The following is a 13,690-nucleotide window of genomic DNA, read 5'->3' on the forward strand; positions in this document are numbered from 1 at the left end:
GTATCAATATCTCTCTAAGTGCAAAGCATAGAAACAGTAGACAGTAGTTATTTCATGCACTACACGCATGTAACCTGCAAGAAGCTAATAAGATAAAATTTAGCTTACAGTGCTACTTTGAGTAGAAACAGAACTATACAAATCCTTAAAGGAAGTAAATATGCCCATTTTTTTTCTACTTCAAGCACATATGAGTTATTCAACACAGATGACTTGTAAGCTCAGCATGCAATTAACGGATTTAGAAAAAAAATCCAAAACACAGCCAAGCAAGCATTTCCCTGAATATCCTCAAACATCCAATAAGCTGGAATATTGCTCACTAATTTTTTACTCCTCTGCTCAAATTCAGTAGTAGCACATATACATTCAAAGAATATAACAATTTGAACATATCTGTAATAGAAGATATTTGATAACACATTTTTCAGCTCGATTTCTGTCTCAATCTATTTGATGTATTCAGAAAGAACCGTGAGCAAGAGCTCACATGAGCCACTGTTCTTTTTCTTTTCTATACTTCTCAGACCACTTTTGAGTGAGCTCTAAGTAAACATTTGATTTATGGGGCTTATAATCAAGGTAAACTATCTGTCCAGTCCGTTTCGGGACAGCTTTTTCGATCTGTGTTCCTTCATGCCATTCATTAAAAGATGTGATAGAAATAATTTCTGGTCGCACCAGAAGGGCTGCATTAAAGGCAGTCTCATAGTACTTCCCATTGACACGATTACGAGTATTGTGGTTGTTCCACGGTCGGATACTGGTGTCAATATATCCTGGTCCCACACTTGGAATAAACATTAAGTTGTTACTATCACAGAAGGCTTTTAAGCTTGCCCAATTGTGATGAGATGAGCCGTAAGAGAAGCCATTGGTGGCAAAGTATGTGTACATTCCATCAAAGCCACTTCTCTGAATATCATGCTTATGTCTTTCTTCCACTAGAAGTGCAATGAATAATGCATCATATGGAGTATTTCGAATAGTCTGGGATCCAGAAACAGTTAGCAGATTTGACCATATTTCAGGAATTGTTACATAAGAGTCATAAACATAAAACATGGGAAGCAATCTGCCTGTGCTGGTCTTAAACCTGTAAAAAGCTGGATGGCCTCCGTATCTATAAAGCAAACAAGTATTGTTAAGTATCAAGACATAATTTACCAGCTGTAAAATACCATTTCATAGCGTGAATCAAGGACTTTTCTAAAAATTAATTTTAAAAGACAGCACATATGCTTCAATACATAGCAATTTATATGCATTTTTAATCCAACGCAGGGCAAAGTATTAAATAAATCAGCAAAGAACCTTTAAATTACTAGAGGTTAGTAATTAAGCGATTGTGTGTTACAAGGCAATTCAGTATGAAAATTCAGTATGAAAAATATTTAAGTAGCACTAATGAACAAAACAACTAGTAGCTGTAACAGATCTGTTAAATTGAACTAAAATCATTAGAGCCAACACATTACAAATGCAGCTGCAAGTTTGTTGCTATAAAAACCTCTTTCTTCATATATATATCTTACAGCACTGCATTTTCACCGTTCACTTTGAGCTAATATGACCTACATAATACTAATAAATGTTAAGAACAGTTTACATTTCTGTATCTTCATAAAGTTCATGCTTCTACATTTAGAAAGGCAGACTTTGCTTTAGAGTTTTGTACCATTCCATAAAGTTTCTGCATCTGTTCCCTCAGTTAAGATTTTCATATATTCTTTAAGGCTTTGCATATTATACAAAAGTTATTTAAACTAGCATGTAGCTATACCTAAATGGGTTTATGGTTCAACTTGATGATCTAAAGGGTCTTTTCCACCCATAGTGATTCTGTGATTCTAAAGGAAATATTTTGAAAGCACTCACTTGTCAATGATGTATTTGACATTGTTGTACATGCTGCGATCATCTCTGTCTTTATAGGGTTCAATATGAAAAGTAACCTGAAAAATGAAAATGTAGTAAGAGTACCCTGAACTTTAAATATCATGGAACACACCGGCACTGGTGACTACATAAATCATGTACCAATCAAACTGCTAATGCTATATAAGAAAAAACTGCTAAATATTTGTGAATAAAGTAGAGACTAGTAGCTTCAGCTCTATGAAATTTAAATATAGAATATGCATGCGGTATTGTACAGTGATGCAAAAGACTGCTTTTCTTCTCCCTAGATTAGGATAATAAGCACGCTCAACAAAACTTAGGAACTACAGCAGATACCAAAATCTGAAATAAACAAAGACTAACCAAGTGCATGACAAAAACTAATTAACTGATGAAATATTTTGATATTTAACTTCTAAATAATATATTACAATTGTTATAGATAGTAATTCTTCAAGGAAAGTTTTCAATATGAAATAGAGATTTTAAGATTAGGGATATGAAAACTTTAACTTAGAATTTTATAAAATCATCAACAGTAACAAACACTGTGACTACATCTAAGAGATTGTATAGTTGCTGCTCTGAATTTCAACCTTGGGGCTCAGGAAGTTAATTATCCTATATATCTGAACTCATTTTCAAAGTAAAAATCCCATCAATTTCAACTACTCAATTAAATGGAGTAATATGTTACACTAATCAAAGGAAGTATTTTTTCCGCAAGCAATTTATACATTTAATAAATAAATAAATTTTAAAAAGTGTTCAACTACTCTGCAATGTGATCAAATTTCACTTTAGATACAGGGTCTCTATTGGGTATAAACTATAGCAAATTAGTATTCGACTAATTCACTAGGACTGTTGTATAAGTTGAATGGCACCACAATTATCTGATAACAGGCTGATAATAGGCAAATCACAGGATATTTATTTCCATAAGATTTGCATTTAGCAGATAAAATAGAAACGCATTTTGTATATTTTTTTTTAAGCTGCTGATATTATAACCATATGCTTAATGGTGTAATACTTACAAGGAAAGTAACAATTCCTGGTAGTACTTTTGCTTGATATCTGTATTCCAATCATTAGAATTATTACTACTTGAAATATTTGTAATCCAGGAATATGACAAGTATTTTGCTTGATTGCGTTAATGTTTATAGGAGAAACATAATGCAATTGTCAGGGCCTGCAAACATTAAGGAATGGAAAACAGTGCAATGACTGACACAGATGTTACCAGTGCATCAACGGCCTCCCTGTTCTACAGCATGAGTAGAATGCAATGAACTGTTGACCTTTACTATCCTAAATAATCCTATCCCATATTTCTTAAAAATGCTTTACCTTTAGACTGTATTTGTGGGCAAAATCCAAAATTACAGGCACCAAATCATCAGTTGGTTCTCCATTTTCATCAGCCATGCCTGGTGGGTACCATGAAAGTGCTATTACACCTGAAAATACAAAGCAAGTTTGAAAGTATTTTATGTAAACATAAAATACGCAGCTCATTCATCAGCAGTTATAATTACATTTGACGTAAGATATACTGAACAATTAAGAACTTCATGTTAACTATGAAATGACAACATTTCCAAGAGTAGATTTTCAACATCTCTATTTCTTTTTCTTATACCTTCTTTATAAGGTGGTAAGAGGCTCTGACAAGGAAATAGTTCTGAACTCACTGTCTCAAGACTAAAACTTATAGCCATTCCCTCGTGCTTTTTGGTAAAGTGTCCAAAACTCTTGTGGTTGTGACAAGAGCTCCTAAGCAAGGAATTACAACATTACTGCAGAAGAGGCAGAAAACACCCAGATTACACAGGGTCAGACTCAAGTAATGAAGACTACACATGTGACAAAGCTATTTTCTGAAATTTCCTGGTGTATTTCTGCATCATACCATGGCTCCATTACTAAACACTTCAGTACTAGAAGTCAGAACATACCTCTTCAGAAGGGCTAGAACTTTTCCCGCTAAAATAGAACTGTCAGATAAATAAGTCAGACTTTTTAGTTGTGTAATTAAAAGGATACTTCAGGGAAAAAATGCATTAAAAATACATAAAATACTAATTTAGGATTATTTTTCTAACACAGTTACAGAGAAGCCAGTACAATTGTTTTTACCTAGGTAAAACCTTAAGTCTACAAAGACATAAGTAGGTCACAGAAATAGGGCTTTGTATATTCAAAAAAACTACCTGTTCTAATATCAAATTTCTGACTAATAATCTCTATGAAAACAAACACAATTTTTTTTTTAAAAAAAAGATACATTAGAATACACAATCAGCTTCCAATGTCCAGAGCTTTGAATCCACTACATTGAAGGGAGGTAGTTCAATTACCTGTAGCACATTCTATGAACATTTTATTAAAAAAAAATTATAGATAAGCAGTAGATAGACTACCACAGAAAAAATCTGCTGGTAGACAAGAAATAAATTAATTCACTGCAGCCAGCCATGTTATTTTTTCTACTCAACACAAGAGAGAGGGACAAAACTCAAATGAGTAGGATGTAAAAGACAAACAGAACTGCAGCAACAGCAGCCAGGCAACCCTCTTCCAGGTACCTGGAGCACGTCACCCACCAAGACTCTTCATAATTCTATATTAGTATTATTCAATTTTTTTCACTGGTCTTTTCCTGAGAAGAAAAAAAAAGTCACATATGTTTGTAATGGACCACTTCAGGAGGCTACACGATGCACTAGGTGAAATAAGCATACGAAGGGACCCACATCACACAGCAGCGCAATACATCCTTGAAGACAAATGAGCAACTTCAGAAAGGAGCTCCACAAAATAGGGACAATTTTGACAACAATTTTGAAAACAAAATAAGTTTCACCAGCAACTAAGCAATTTGGGGAATAATGGATGAATACAATGTATTTTTAAATTAGGTAAGTTAAATAAGGAAAGGATTATAGAACAACACAAGAAAATTACAAGGAAGCACTGAATAAAACGCTCCTGCTTCTCCAATTTCTCATATTCCATTACAATATATTTGCTGAAAGAATCACTTACATTTTTCTCCTTTTGGAAGGTCCTTCATAAAGCCTTTCAAAAAAGGCTAGAAGAAAAATTATTTTTGATAGAACACAAAATACAGTTATGGCTTAGAAACCGGCTAAGAGATAAAAAGAAAGAACAGCATTGTACATTGTCAACTTCACAATACATCAAAAATGAACAAACTATACCAAATATTGTGTCAATTTTTTGTAAGAATTAAATATTTGAGGAAAAAAGAAAAAAAAGTTGGTCAAATCTAAACTGAAGATAACAAATTAAAATGCACTTAAAGCCCAAAAATAAAATGACAGCAGAAAAAAAAAAATCTACTTTTGATAATATCTGTCAATACCTTACAAAAGCATGTCATGGGATACATGAACTCACTCATATTGCTGTGTTTTAAGGGAAACTTAACAACTCCAGGTTATCAAAAACTATCTGCAAAGCATTTTTTCTTAGTATTCTGCACCCTTCTACCACCATCTCAGCTTTATTAAACAATTCCATTAACTGTACCAGAACTGTCACTGATTCTCCAAAAGCTGCAGATGCCCTTTCTACTTTCATCATACTGTCATATATAATTCTCTAATTTATACAGCACTAGGAGGGCATCTAATGGCAACTTATTCCCTAGGGTTCTCCGCCAGTTTTCTGCCTATTGCTGGTGTTTCTATCCAAAAGAATGGATTTATCCTATTACTGACAAGACTGAGAAATTCTCTACTTTTCTATTAATCCCTGTTCAAAAAAGTCAAGGATAGGTTATGAAAAAGGGGAGGATGGGGAACAGAAAGCGAATCCTACATAAGTCAACACTACTACTGGGTACATCAATTCTTAGCCCTCACCTTGAATGATGCCATCAGTTATGATCATGCAGTTCCAAGTACAGCTGTAGAAGCCATTCAAAGCTAAACTATTAGAATACATGACTATTTAAAAGATGTTGCAAATAAACAGCCATAAAAGCCAAGAACAATAACAAACAGCAGCAAAAATATGTTAAAAACTACTTTATATATTCCATCTTATATAAGTAAGAGAACATCAATCTATGTTATTTAAAGAAAGATGTTGCTTGAGGGCAAGTTAGTCACACTGAAACTATTCTCCCTGAGTTCAAGAAAGTAAAAATTAGAGATTTATATGGCTAATATATAGCTAACAGAACACTCATGAATACATTGGATACAATATAAACTATATAAAAACTGTAATCTGATACATTATCTTTAAAGTACGAATCCCTACATAACAGCTGCACAACAAGTATTTGAAGAAATGCATTTCTGAATGAACAGACTGTTCTGTAGCTATGCTAACGTGGCTTATTGCAAGTTGTTCTTAAAATTCAAGTGTTCATCTTCAAAGGAAAACTATACAATTAGAAGTTATATACAAAAGAGATGCCATTACTAGAATATGTTAAACAGTAAGCTAAGAAACATGCATCTGAAAGATTAGAAATAGAGTTTGCAGTTTCTATGCTGTAACAGCTCTGAAGGCCTAGGTTTCAGAAATACAAAACATTCACTTCAGATATTGCCAGAATTGCACAGAAAAATGCAAGATTTAGTCAGTCATGTTCAACCAATATTTAAGACTGGGTAAGTGCACAACATGCTAAAATGTTAAGATCTATTACCAATTGAGGCTGAACGCATTTGCTTCATGTGTGCTTCTATGACAGAAGGGTCTTTGGAACTGTAAGATCCAAGCTCAGGATAAAAGTTGGCCCCAATGTCTTCAGGAGGGTTATGCCTTCCTTTTGGATAATTGTTTGCAATTTTGGGATCCCAGTGTGGCAACAGTGGATGGTTCCAGTGAATATATTTACCATCAAACTGTGGATTCCCAAACCAACTGTAATAGAATACATGAAAGTTATAATTAGGAGAAGACAGCTCTTCTTCCAGCTTGTTTGCAGGAGGCATAGAGGCTTTCATAGTATTGACTGCACTACTATGAAAGTTACTGACGTGTGTTACGGTATCCGCTTGAATCCTACTTAGGGAATTCGGTTTATTTTCTAAGACCGCTGTCCGTTGCTGAAGTTCAGGCAATAGACCGAGTCCAAAGGGATCCCCAAAGCCAGCTCTGTCAGGTCTGAGAGTCTTCAAAGCCATCATTATGGAGCAAATAAATAAAATAAAAAGTAATAAAATGATGCATGTTCTTCTGCGAAATCTTGCCATGATGTCATAGTTCAGAATCCAAAAGGCAGGATTTTGGCCACAACTGAGCAAAAGAAATATTATAAGGTCAGATTTCTTATTATCTAATTCAATCGTACGAAATGCTTCATATTTACATAATAAAAGCACTGTGTCAACAATGACATTTACACCCTGACTATCTAACTAGAATTCCTTTTCTAAGGACGAAAGTGAAAAAAAAGGAAACGATAATATGTGCAATTGAGAATATATGTTAGGGACTTAAGTTCTACGGCTGGTGAATCACATATTTTATATGACATCCTACTTTTAAACTTAACTGTTATTTTTGTAACACTATTAAATCCCATGGAATATAAACTTTGGTTACATTATTTAAAAAATACTGTATTTGTGACAAGTTTTATTGAAATGATGTTAAAAACAGAACAAAAAAAGCAGTGATCGTGAAAAAGGGACAATGCAAATGAGCAAGAATAAAGAATAGAATGAAATGTAACAGAATTTCTGTTTATGTTCAGAATGCAGGTTCATTTAGTAACCTATTTATTGGCTTCAGACCAAGCAATTCATTGACTAAAATACGTATTTTATGTATTTCTCAACCAAAAAAGTCTACTGGCTAGGTGTCAACACTATTTTACTACAATGTCACAAGTGCACGATATTTCATTATATGATTTCAGGACTAAGTTTAAAGCAAGAACAACACTGCACAGAAAGTGAAAATATAAGTATATACAAAAACATGTATGTGAAAATATAAAGATGATAAAGAAAACATATGTACACACACACACACACAATATGGATTACTAATTGTAACTTGAATTCCTGTTCAATGTTAAAGACAAGAAAGCAAGAGAAAATAAATGAATTTTAGGTCACCACTGAACTACATGGAACAAGTCTATGTGTAAAACTGAGAAGTGAGACTGAGAATTGTGTGATTCAACAGGCATTACAGGCGGCATGGTTATGATCCTGTAACCAACATTCATCTTTTAAAAATCTGACTTTAATCAGTAATCACTGACTTTAGTATACACAGGTCATTCACATATTTTAAACATATCTTGATTTAGTGAATCTGTTAGTGAATTTAGTTTCTATTTAGTGAATTCTGTTTATTACTGCCGTTAAAGTACATTTCCATATTGCTTAATTGACTGCATTTGTCAGTGTTGTCTGCGAAAAGGATCATTTTTGACGGGGAATTTTTGAGTAAATTTTTTTTTAACAATGCAGCACGAGTTAGATTACTATCATGATACTGTTTCCACTTCCAATCTTAATCCATTCACTTCTATTGCCTATTTTTAGTCAGCCCTGATATTCATCGAACTTACCCTTTAAGTCTTTTCAAATTTTCACTCATACACTAAAACAGCAAAACTCAGTTAAACACAAACCAAGAAAAAAGAAAAAGAGCTATCTGCTTTTACTTTGAGGGCTGATTCAGCTGAATGAGTATCACAGCACTAATGCAAACAAGCAAGTTAGCAACACAGCTGGTGCTTCAGCAGAAGGAAAACAAAGCTGCTCACTTTGTCCAACTGCGCTGTGAAACTGCGCTTAGCTACTGGCAGGGCAAGTGATTTGACAACAATTAAGCTCACAGTACTCAACATGGTGTAAGATGTTTTTATTAGCAGATTTCACAGCGCTTTAGGATCATCTCATTTACAACAGTGTGCTTTTATAACGCTCACGAGATCGTAGAATTTTGTATAAGTCCAGATATTCTTCAAACCATTCTTCTAATGATTAATTCTTAAAGCATACGTCTACTATTTTTCTTGACTCCCTAGCCTTCTTTATAGCTTATAAGGCATTATTTTCTAGACATTTAACTCAGTTTAGGATTAAGGAAATGAGATAGTGGATCAGGAGTTTGTTTGACTGAAGTTTAAAATGTTGTTTACCTAGTTAAACATGTGCATTTCAGATTTCTTCAACTCAACTTCAGTTAAAGAACAAAGAATTTCATATTGAACTTTTACTATCATAAAGGGTTTCTTTAAACCTTGGGAAATTGATACCAATATTCCATGTTCTTATTTCAATATTTTTCTAGTGGCATATTTAACACTAAAGTATATCGAAATGCAAGTAGCATATACACTATTTTCTGATTCAACTGGTGGCCTTCAAAAATTGGCTAGCATAAAGACAGAGCCTGGCCTACTGTGCCATATTGTGAACTTCTAGAATACTCATAGTGAGGCTACATAAAGTTCAAATTTGTAAAACAAAGAGTAATATCCATGCTGAACACTTGTTTGTTTTTTTCTGTCTGAAGCTGCAGTCAAGAGATACAGGTTGGCCATGCCTGCACTGTCATTCGGTCTTGTCCAGAGCCAGTCTGGAGACTGCAGCAAATCACTCTTCAACACCAGCATCAATCACAGTTTCAGGGAAGGAGACGGAGCAGACTTGTTACACAAAACAACTATTTCAACAACTGAAGCGTCTGTCCCTGAAGTCACCATGCAGTTGGATCTAAAACCTGTTCCCATCTTTACTGGGAATGACCTTCAGCCTTATGTTTGTTAAGAGCTCACACACAGCCTAACTCATATCATGACTTCAAAGCTCCTTGAAAAGAGTAGCTTTTGGATCCTAATCCAACATTGTCAGGACTTCTTTGTGTACCAGCAAATGAGCCAAGCCACATGTGGGAATAGCTGAAGCTCTTTCTCTTGTCTTGGGAACTCATTTTACAAGAACCACCACCAAAACTATAATAGGTCAAGAATTAAAAACAAAACCAAAAAAAAAATACAAAAAGCATTTAGTTTAAACCACCATAAGATAACAGAGCATCCCTATAACTTTTTCCAAAATAAGGATATTTATTAAATCAGTTTAATTGCTCTAAGTCATTTTGATCATATGCCAGTTCAAGTTTCAACTCATTCCTATGTGCTTCTTTAGTATTACTGATCCCACAAGGGAAACATGGCAGAAGCACTTCCAGTTTAAATAGGTGCATTTGCTTTTGTAAGAACCAGCAAATCCTGCAGGTTTCTTTGCTATAATGCTACTTACACGGGCCAAGCAAGAACACAACATAAAAGCAAGCCCTGAGAATCCCCCCTGCTTGATGCACCAGTGGGTAAAGGTTGGGCCATCCAAAGTAACCTGGTTCCCATGGCAGGTGGATCAAAACTTCTCAGCTTAACTGGCTGAGCTTAGTCTTTACGACCCAGAACTCTGAAATGGCAGTTTACATCAGGCCAGACCTGAGGCTTCTGGGTCTTCACAGTCTTCCATGGGACTATCTCAGGACTGTTTCTAGCACCAGAGCAGCCAGGAAACTTCCCAGAAGTTTATATCAGTACAGAAAAAGTCTTTTTCTACAGACTCTCACAGAATTAAATCATTAAATATAATAAAAGATGACACTTTACCAGGCAGACTGACATTTTGTAAAAGCCTACATGGGAAGAAAAGTTTTATTTTCTAACATTTCCAGCAATATAAGGTTTCTTTCTGAGTCATCCAAATTTGATACTTATTTGCTATCTATTCTAACATGTATATTTTTAAATTACACAGAAAACACGTAATATTTTTCAATAATCTGACTTGAACTCAGGAAGGGGAGCAGCAAGAAGAAGAAAAAAAAAACCATTTTGTTACGTTTTCTTTCAAACGGGACAAGGAGGCCTCCAGCTTCAGCATCACGGCGGTTCCCACCGAGCTCGGGAGCGAGGCCATGTAACGAGCACAGTCTAACGGACAGGCAGGAGCGCCCGCTTCCCGAGGGTCCGGGGGGCGGGCGCCGGGAGCGCCGCTGCCCCACGGGCACCGCCCGCACCGGGACGCTTCCCGGGCCGGCACCGGCTCCGCGGGGGCGCGCACGACTGCCGGGCTGCGGCGGAAAAACCGCCCGGAGAGCAGCGAGGAGAAGGCAGCTCTTCCCCCAGGCAGCCCCCGGCCCTGAGCGCACCGGCCAGGCCCGCGGTCACCGCCCGCCCCGCCGGCCGCCGCCGCCGCTACTCACCCGCCCGAGGCCGCGCACCCGCCCGCGCCGCGGCCCCGCTGCCCCCGCGCGCATGCCCGCGGGGAGGGAGGAAGACGCATGCGCAGTGGCAGCCGCGCCGGCCGGCGTTGTGAACGCGCGGCGGGAAGGGCCGCGGCGCCGCCGCAACATGGCGGCGGGGCTTGAGTGTCTTCCCTAGCCTGCGCGGCCCGCGCTGGGGGAGCTGTCCGGCGAGGGTCTTGGATGGTTTTTGTGAAGAAAGGAAGTGGATAGCAGCATATTAGACACTTCTACATTTTTCTACCCCCCCCCCCAACTGAACACATTTCTTATTTTTCTTTCCTAGTTCTTTCGTTTTGCTTTGTTTTCATTTAGGGAGGAGGTTAGGGAACAAGGGTCTAAGCTGTGTAAAAAGGGGTCACCCCTAGCAGCATAACCTACATGTCACCATGGGGTGAGATGCACCCTGCCTTGGGTCCCACCTGCCTCTAGATGTCATCTCTATTTAAACATAGAAAAAAATATGGATAGGATTATGGTGAATACTTACCTTAATATACATTAATTTTGTAATTACAATTTATTGCAGCAGTATAAATTATGTTGGTAGCTGTCTCAAATTTAAGTTGTGCTTTTTTTCCCCTTTTTCTCCAAGCATTGAAAACATACCATGAGCTGTTGACAGTTGCCATCTTGTCTTCACGACATCAGTAACCAAATCGTGAAGAAATGTGCACCCGTTTCCCATTCCACTGCACGATGCCTGTCAGGAAGAACTCTTTTTGAGGAATACTTCGAATTGACTTGATACAGATTGTTTCACTAGATAAACAGTGTGGTTTTCCTATAGAAAGAAAACATTTCTTCTCATTTGTGTTGTAGAAAACATCTATAATGAGTTGGATCCCTGTGGTGTCGTTTGCATGATTTTGTAAGAACCCTTCTGAGCCCCGGGAGAAACAGAATAGATTATGTTCTGCAGAGTGACTGGAATTGCAGTTTCATTGAAATCAATAGCAAAGCTCTCATTGATTTCACCAGAAGCACTGTATCACCTAGTATGCTTAAGGCTTAGAAGGAGAATCTTGCAGTATAGGCATAAACAAGCTAAACAAATAAATTCAACAGCTTTTGTGGTACTCTCTCAATTCTGAGAAAATCAATAAGCAAGACTTGCATGGTTTATTTTGTGCTATCTGAATGCTCTGGTGGGGAATACATTTGCAGTAATGTTTAATATCTTTGTGAATATTTGAATAATTTGACTAGCAGGGAACATATTGTATGATTCAGAAATAATACAATAGTAAATGAGTTTGCATCTGAAAAGACTACAGTCCAAACTTGACTATATGATACCTATATCAGTCCGACAGTCTCACTTTTTTTTTTCATTTAGTGCTTTTTGCATCTATTTCTTGCTTCCTTGCTTCCCCTTTTTTCTTTTTTTTTTTCTTTGTATTTCGTAAATTCAGTTTAATTTCGCTATGCAGTGAGGAAGACCTGTTATTAAAATCTTTTAAACAACAAAACAAAAATCTTTGAAAATAAAATTGTCAGGAAGCTTCAGAGTGGGAGAAGTAAATCTGAAGCTTTGATTTTGCATGTTCCATTACGTATACATGCTTACAGGGTAAAAAAATTATTAGCGTTGTGAAATAGGCATGAAGGAGACAACAGACACATTAGAGAAAAAAAAAAAAGATATTTGCTCTTCTGACATAGCTCTATTATGTCTTTTTTATTGTTATTACTATTATTATTCCTGGAAAGACTGAATCTACTAAGGTTAAAAAAGCTGAAAATTCTTATATCATAGAATTTTCTGTAAGCCATTCTTTCTGGTAAGGGATGGTAATCGTGAGTTGTCAGATAACTTTTTTATTTATATTATGTCTTTTTTTGTCTTATCCTAACATTTTTCCATGTTAAACTTAGATGTACCTTTCCTTAGCCTGCCTTCAGTGTACATTGCTATTCTGCAGCTTCCATGAGTTTTCCTCCATTATATTCTCTGTCTTCTCACTCAGTCTTTGTCTGTGGATATAATAGCTGTAATAAAATGTTCTGGCTTCAGAATACGCACAAAAGAATAAATAATCTGTTCTTGAATAAAGAACACTTTTTTATTGTCATATCTTTACTTTTATTCTCAATTGTCTGTGTCAAAATTAGAGTCTCTCACTTCCTTTTTCATACATTTCCTTAATGTTTCTGCTATTATGCTAGAATATTTAGCAGACAGCTAATAATCAGAAATAATTACGAAAAATAATTGTGTTGTGCCTTCTGGGCAACAGTCAGGTGAGAAATTGTTAGCTAGAAACCTTGTTGTTCCATTGTAGTTCATTTCATGACAGCACAAATGATGTTTTGAATTTCTGAAAAATATGAAAGTGAATCTAATATTGGAAATTAATTCTGAATTACATTTCTAGATTGGAAACCCACCCTAGAGAGAATACTGCCTTGAACATGGTATGTACATCTCTCTTTTACTTTCCCTTTTACATCCTTTTTCCTATTCATACTAAAAATGTGTAGGCTCCATGCTCAAATCCTGGTGCTTCATTTT

General features: G+C 36.2%; 1 protein-coding gene across 2 annotated transcripts; it reads right to left on the bottom strand.

The window, feature by feature from the left end:
• Nucleotides 1-205: 205 nt before the first annotated feature.
• Nucleotides 206-11,150, bottom strand: MANEA (mannosidase endo-alpha). Of its 2 annotated transcripts, none has more exons than XM_026039179.1 (5): nucleotides 11,137-11,150; nucleotides 6,596-7,188; nucleotides 3,259-3,368; nucleotides 1,879-1,955; nucleotides 206-1,123 (listed from the first exon to the last, which is right to left on the bottom strand). In XM_026039179.1, exons 2-5 carry the CDS (start codon nucleotides 7,143-7,145, stop codon nucleotides 487-489), a joined length of 1,374 nt encoding a protein of 457 aa, XP_025894964.1. In that variant the 5' UTR covers nucleotides 7,146-7,188; nucleotides 11,137-11,150; the 3' UTR covers nucleotides 206-486. The 2 variants fall into 2 exon arrangements, with proteins under 2 accessions (XP_025894964.1, XP_025894963.1); XM_026039178.1 differs by lacking the exon at nucleotides 11,137-11,150 and adding an exon at nucleotides 10,773-10,897.
• Nucleotides 11,151-13,690: the final 2,540 nt, after the last annotated feature.

Source organism: Nothoprocta perdicaria, unplaced genomic scaffold (genome assembly GCF_003342845.1).
Source record: "Nothoprocta perdicaria isolate Ctin4 unplaced genomic scaffold, notPer1 scaffold_220, whole genome shotgun sequence".
NCBI lineage: Eukaryota > Metazoa > Chordata > Aves > Tinamiformes > Tinamidae > Nothoprocta > Nothoprocta perdicaria.

Bases quoted from the DNA above. Each gene is read 5' to 3' on its own strand.
- MANEA (XM_026039179.1), bottom strand. From the start codon at position 7,145: ATGGCAAGATTTCGCAGAAGAACATGCATCATTTTATTACTTTTTATT. The intron at 1,956-3,258 runs GTAAAGCATTTT...TTCATTTTTCAG, and splicing joins CCCACAAATACAGTCTAAAG to GTTACTTTTCATATTGAACC. The intron at 1,124-1,878 runs GTGAGTGCTTTC...TTTGCTTTATAG, and splicing joins GTCAAATACATCATTGACAA to ATACGGAGGCCATCCAGCTT.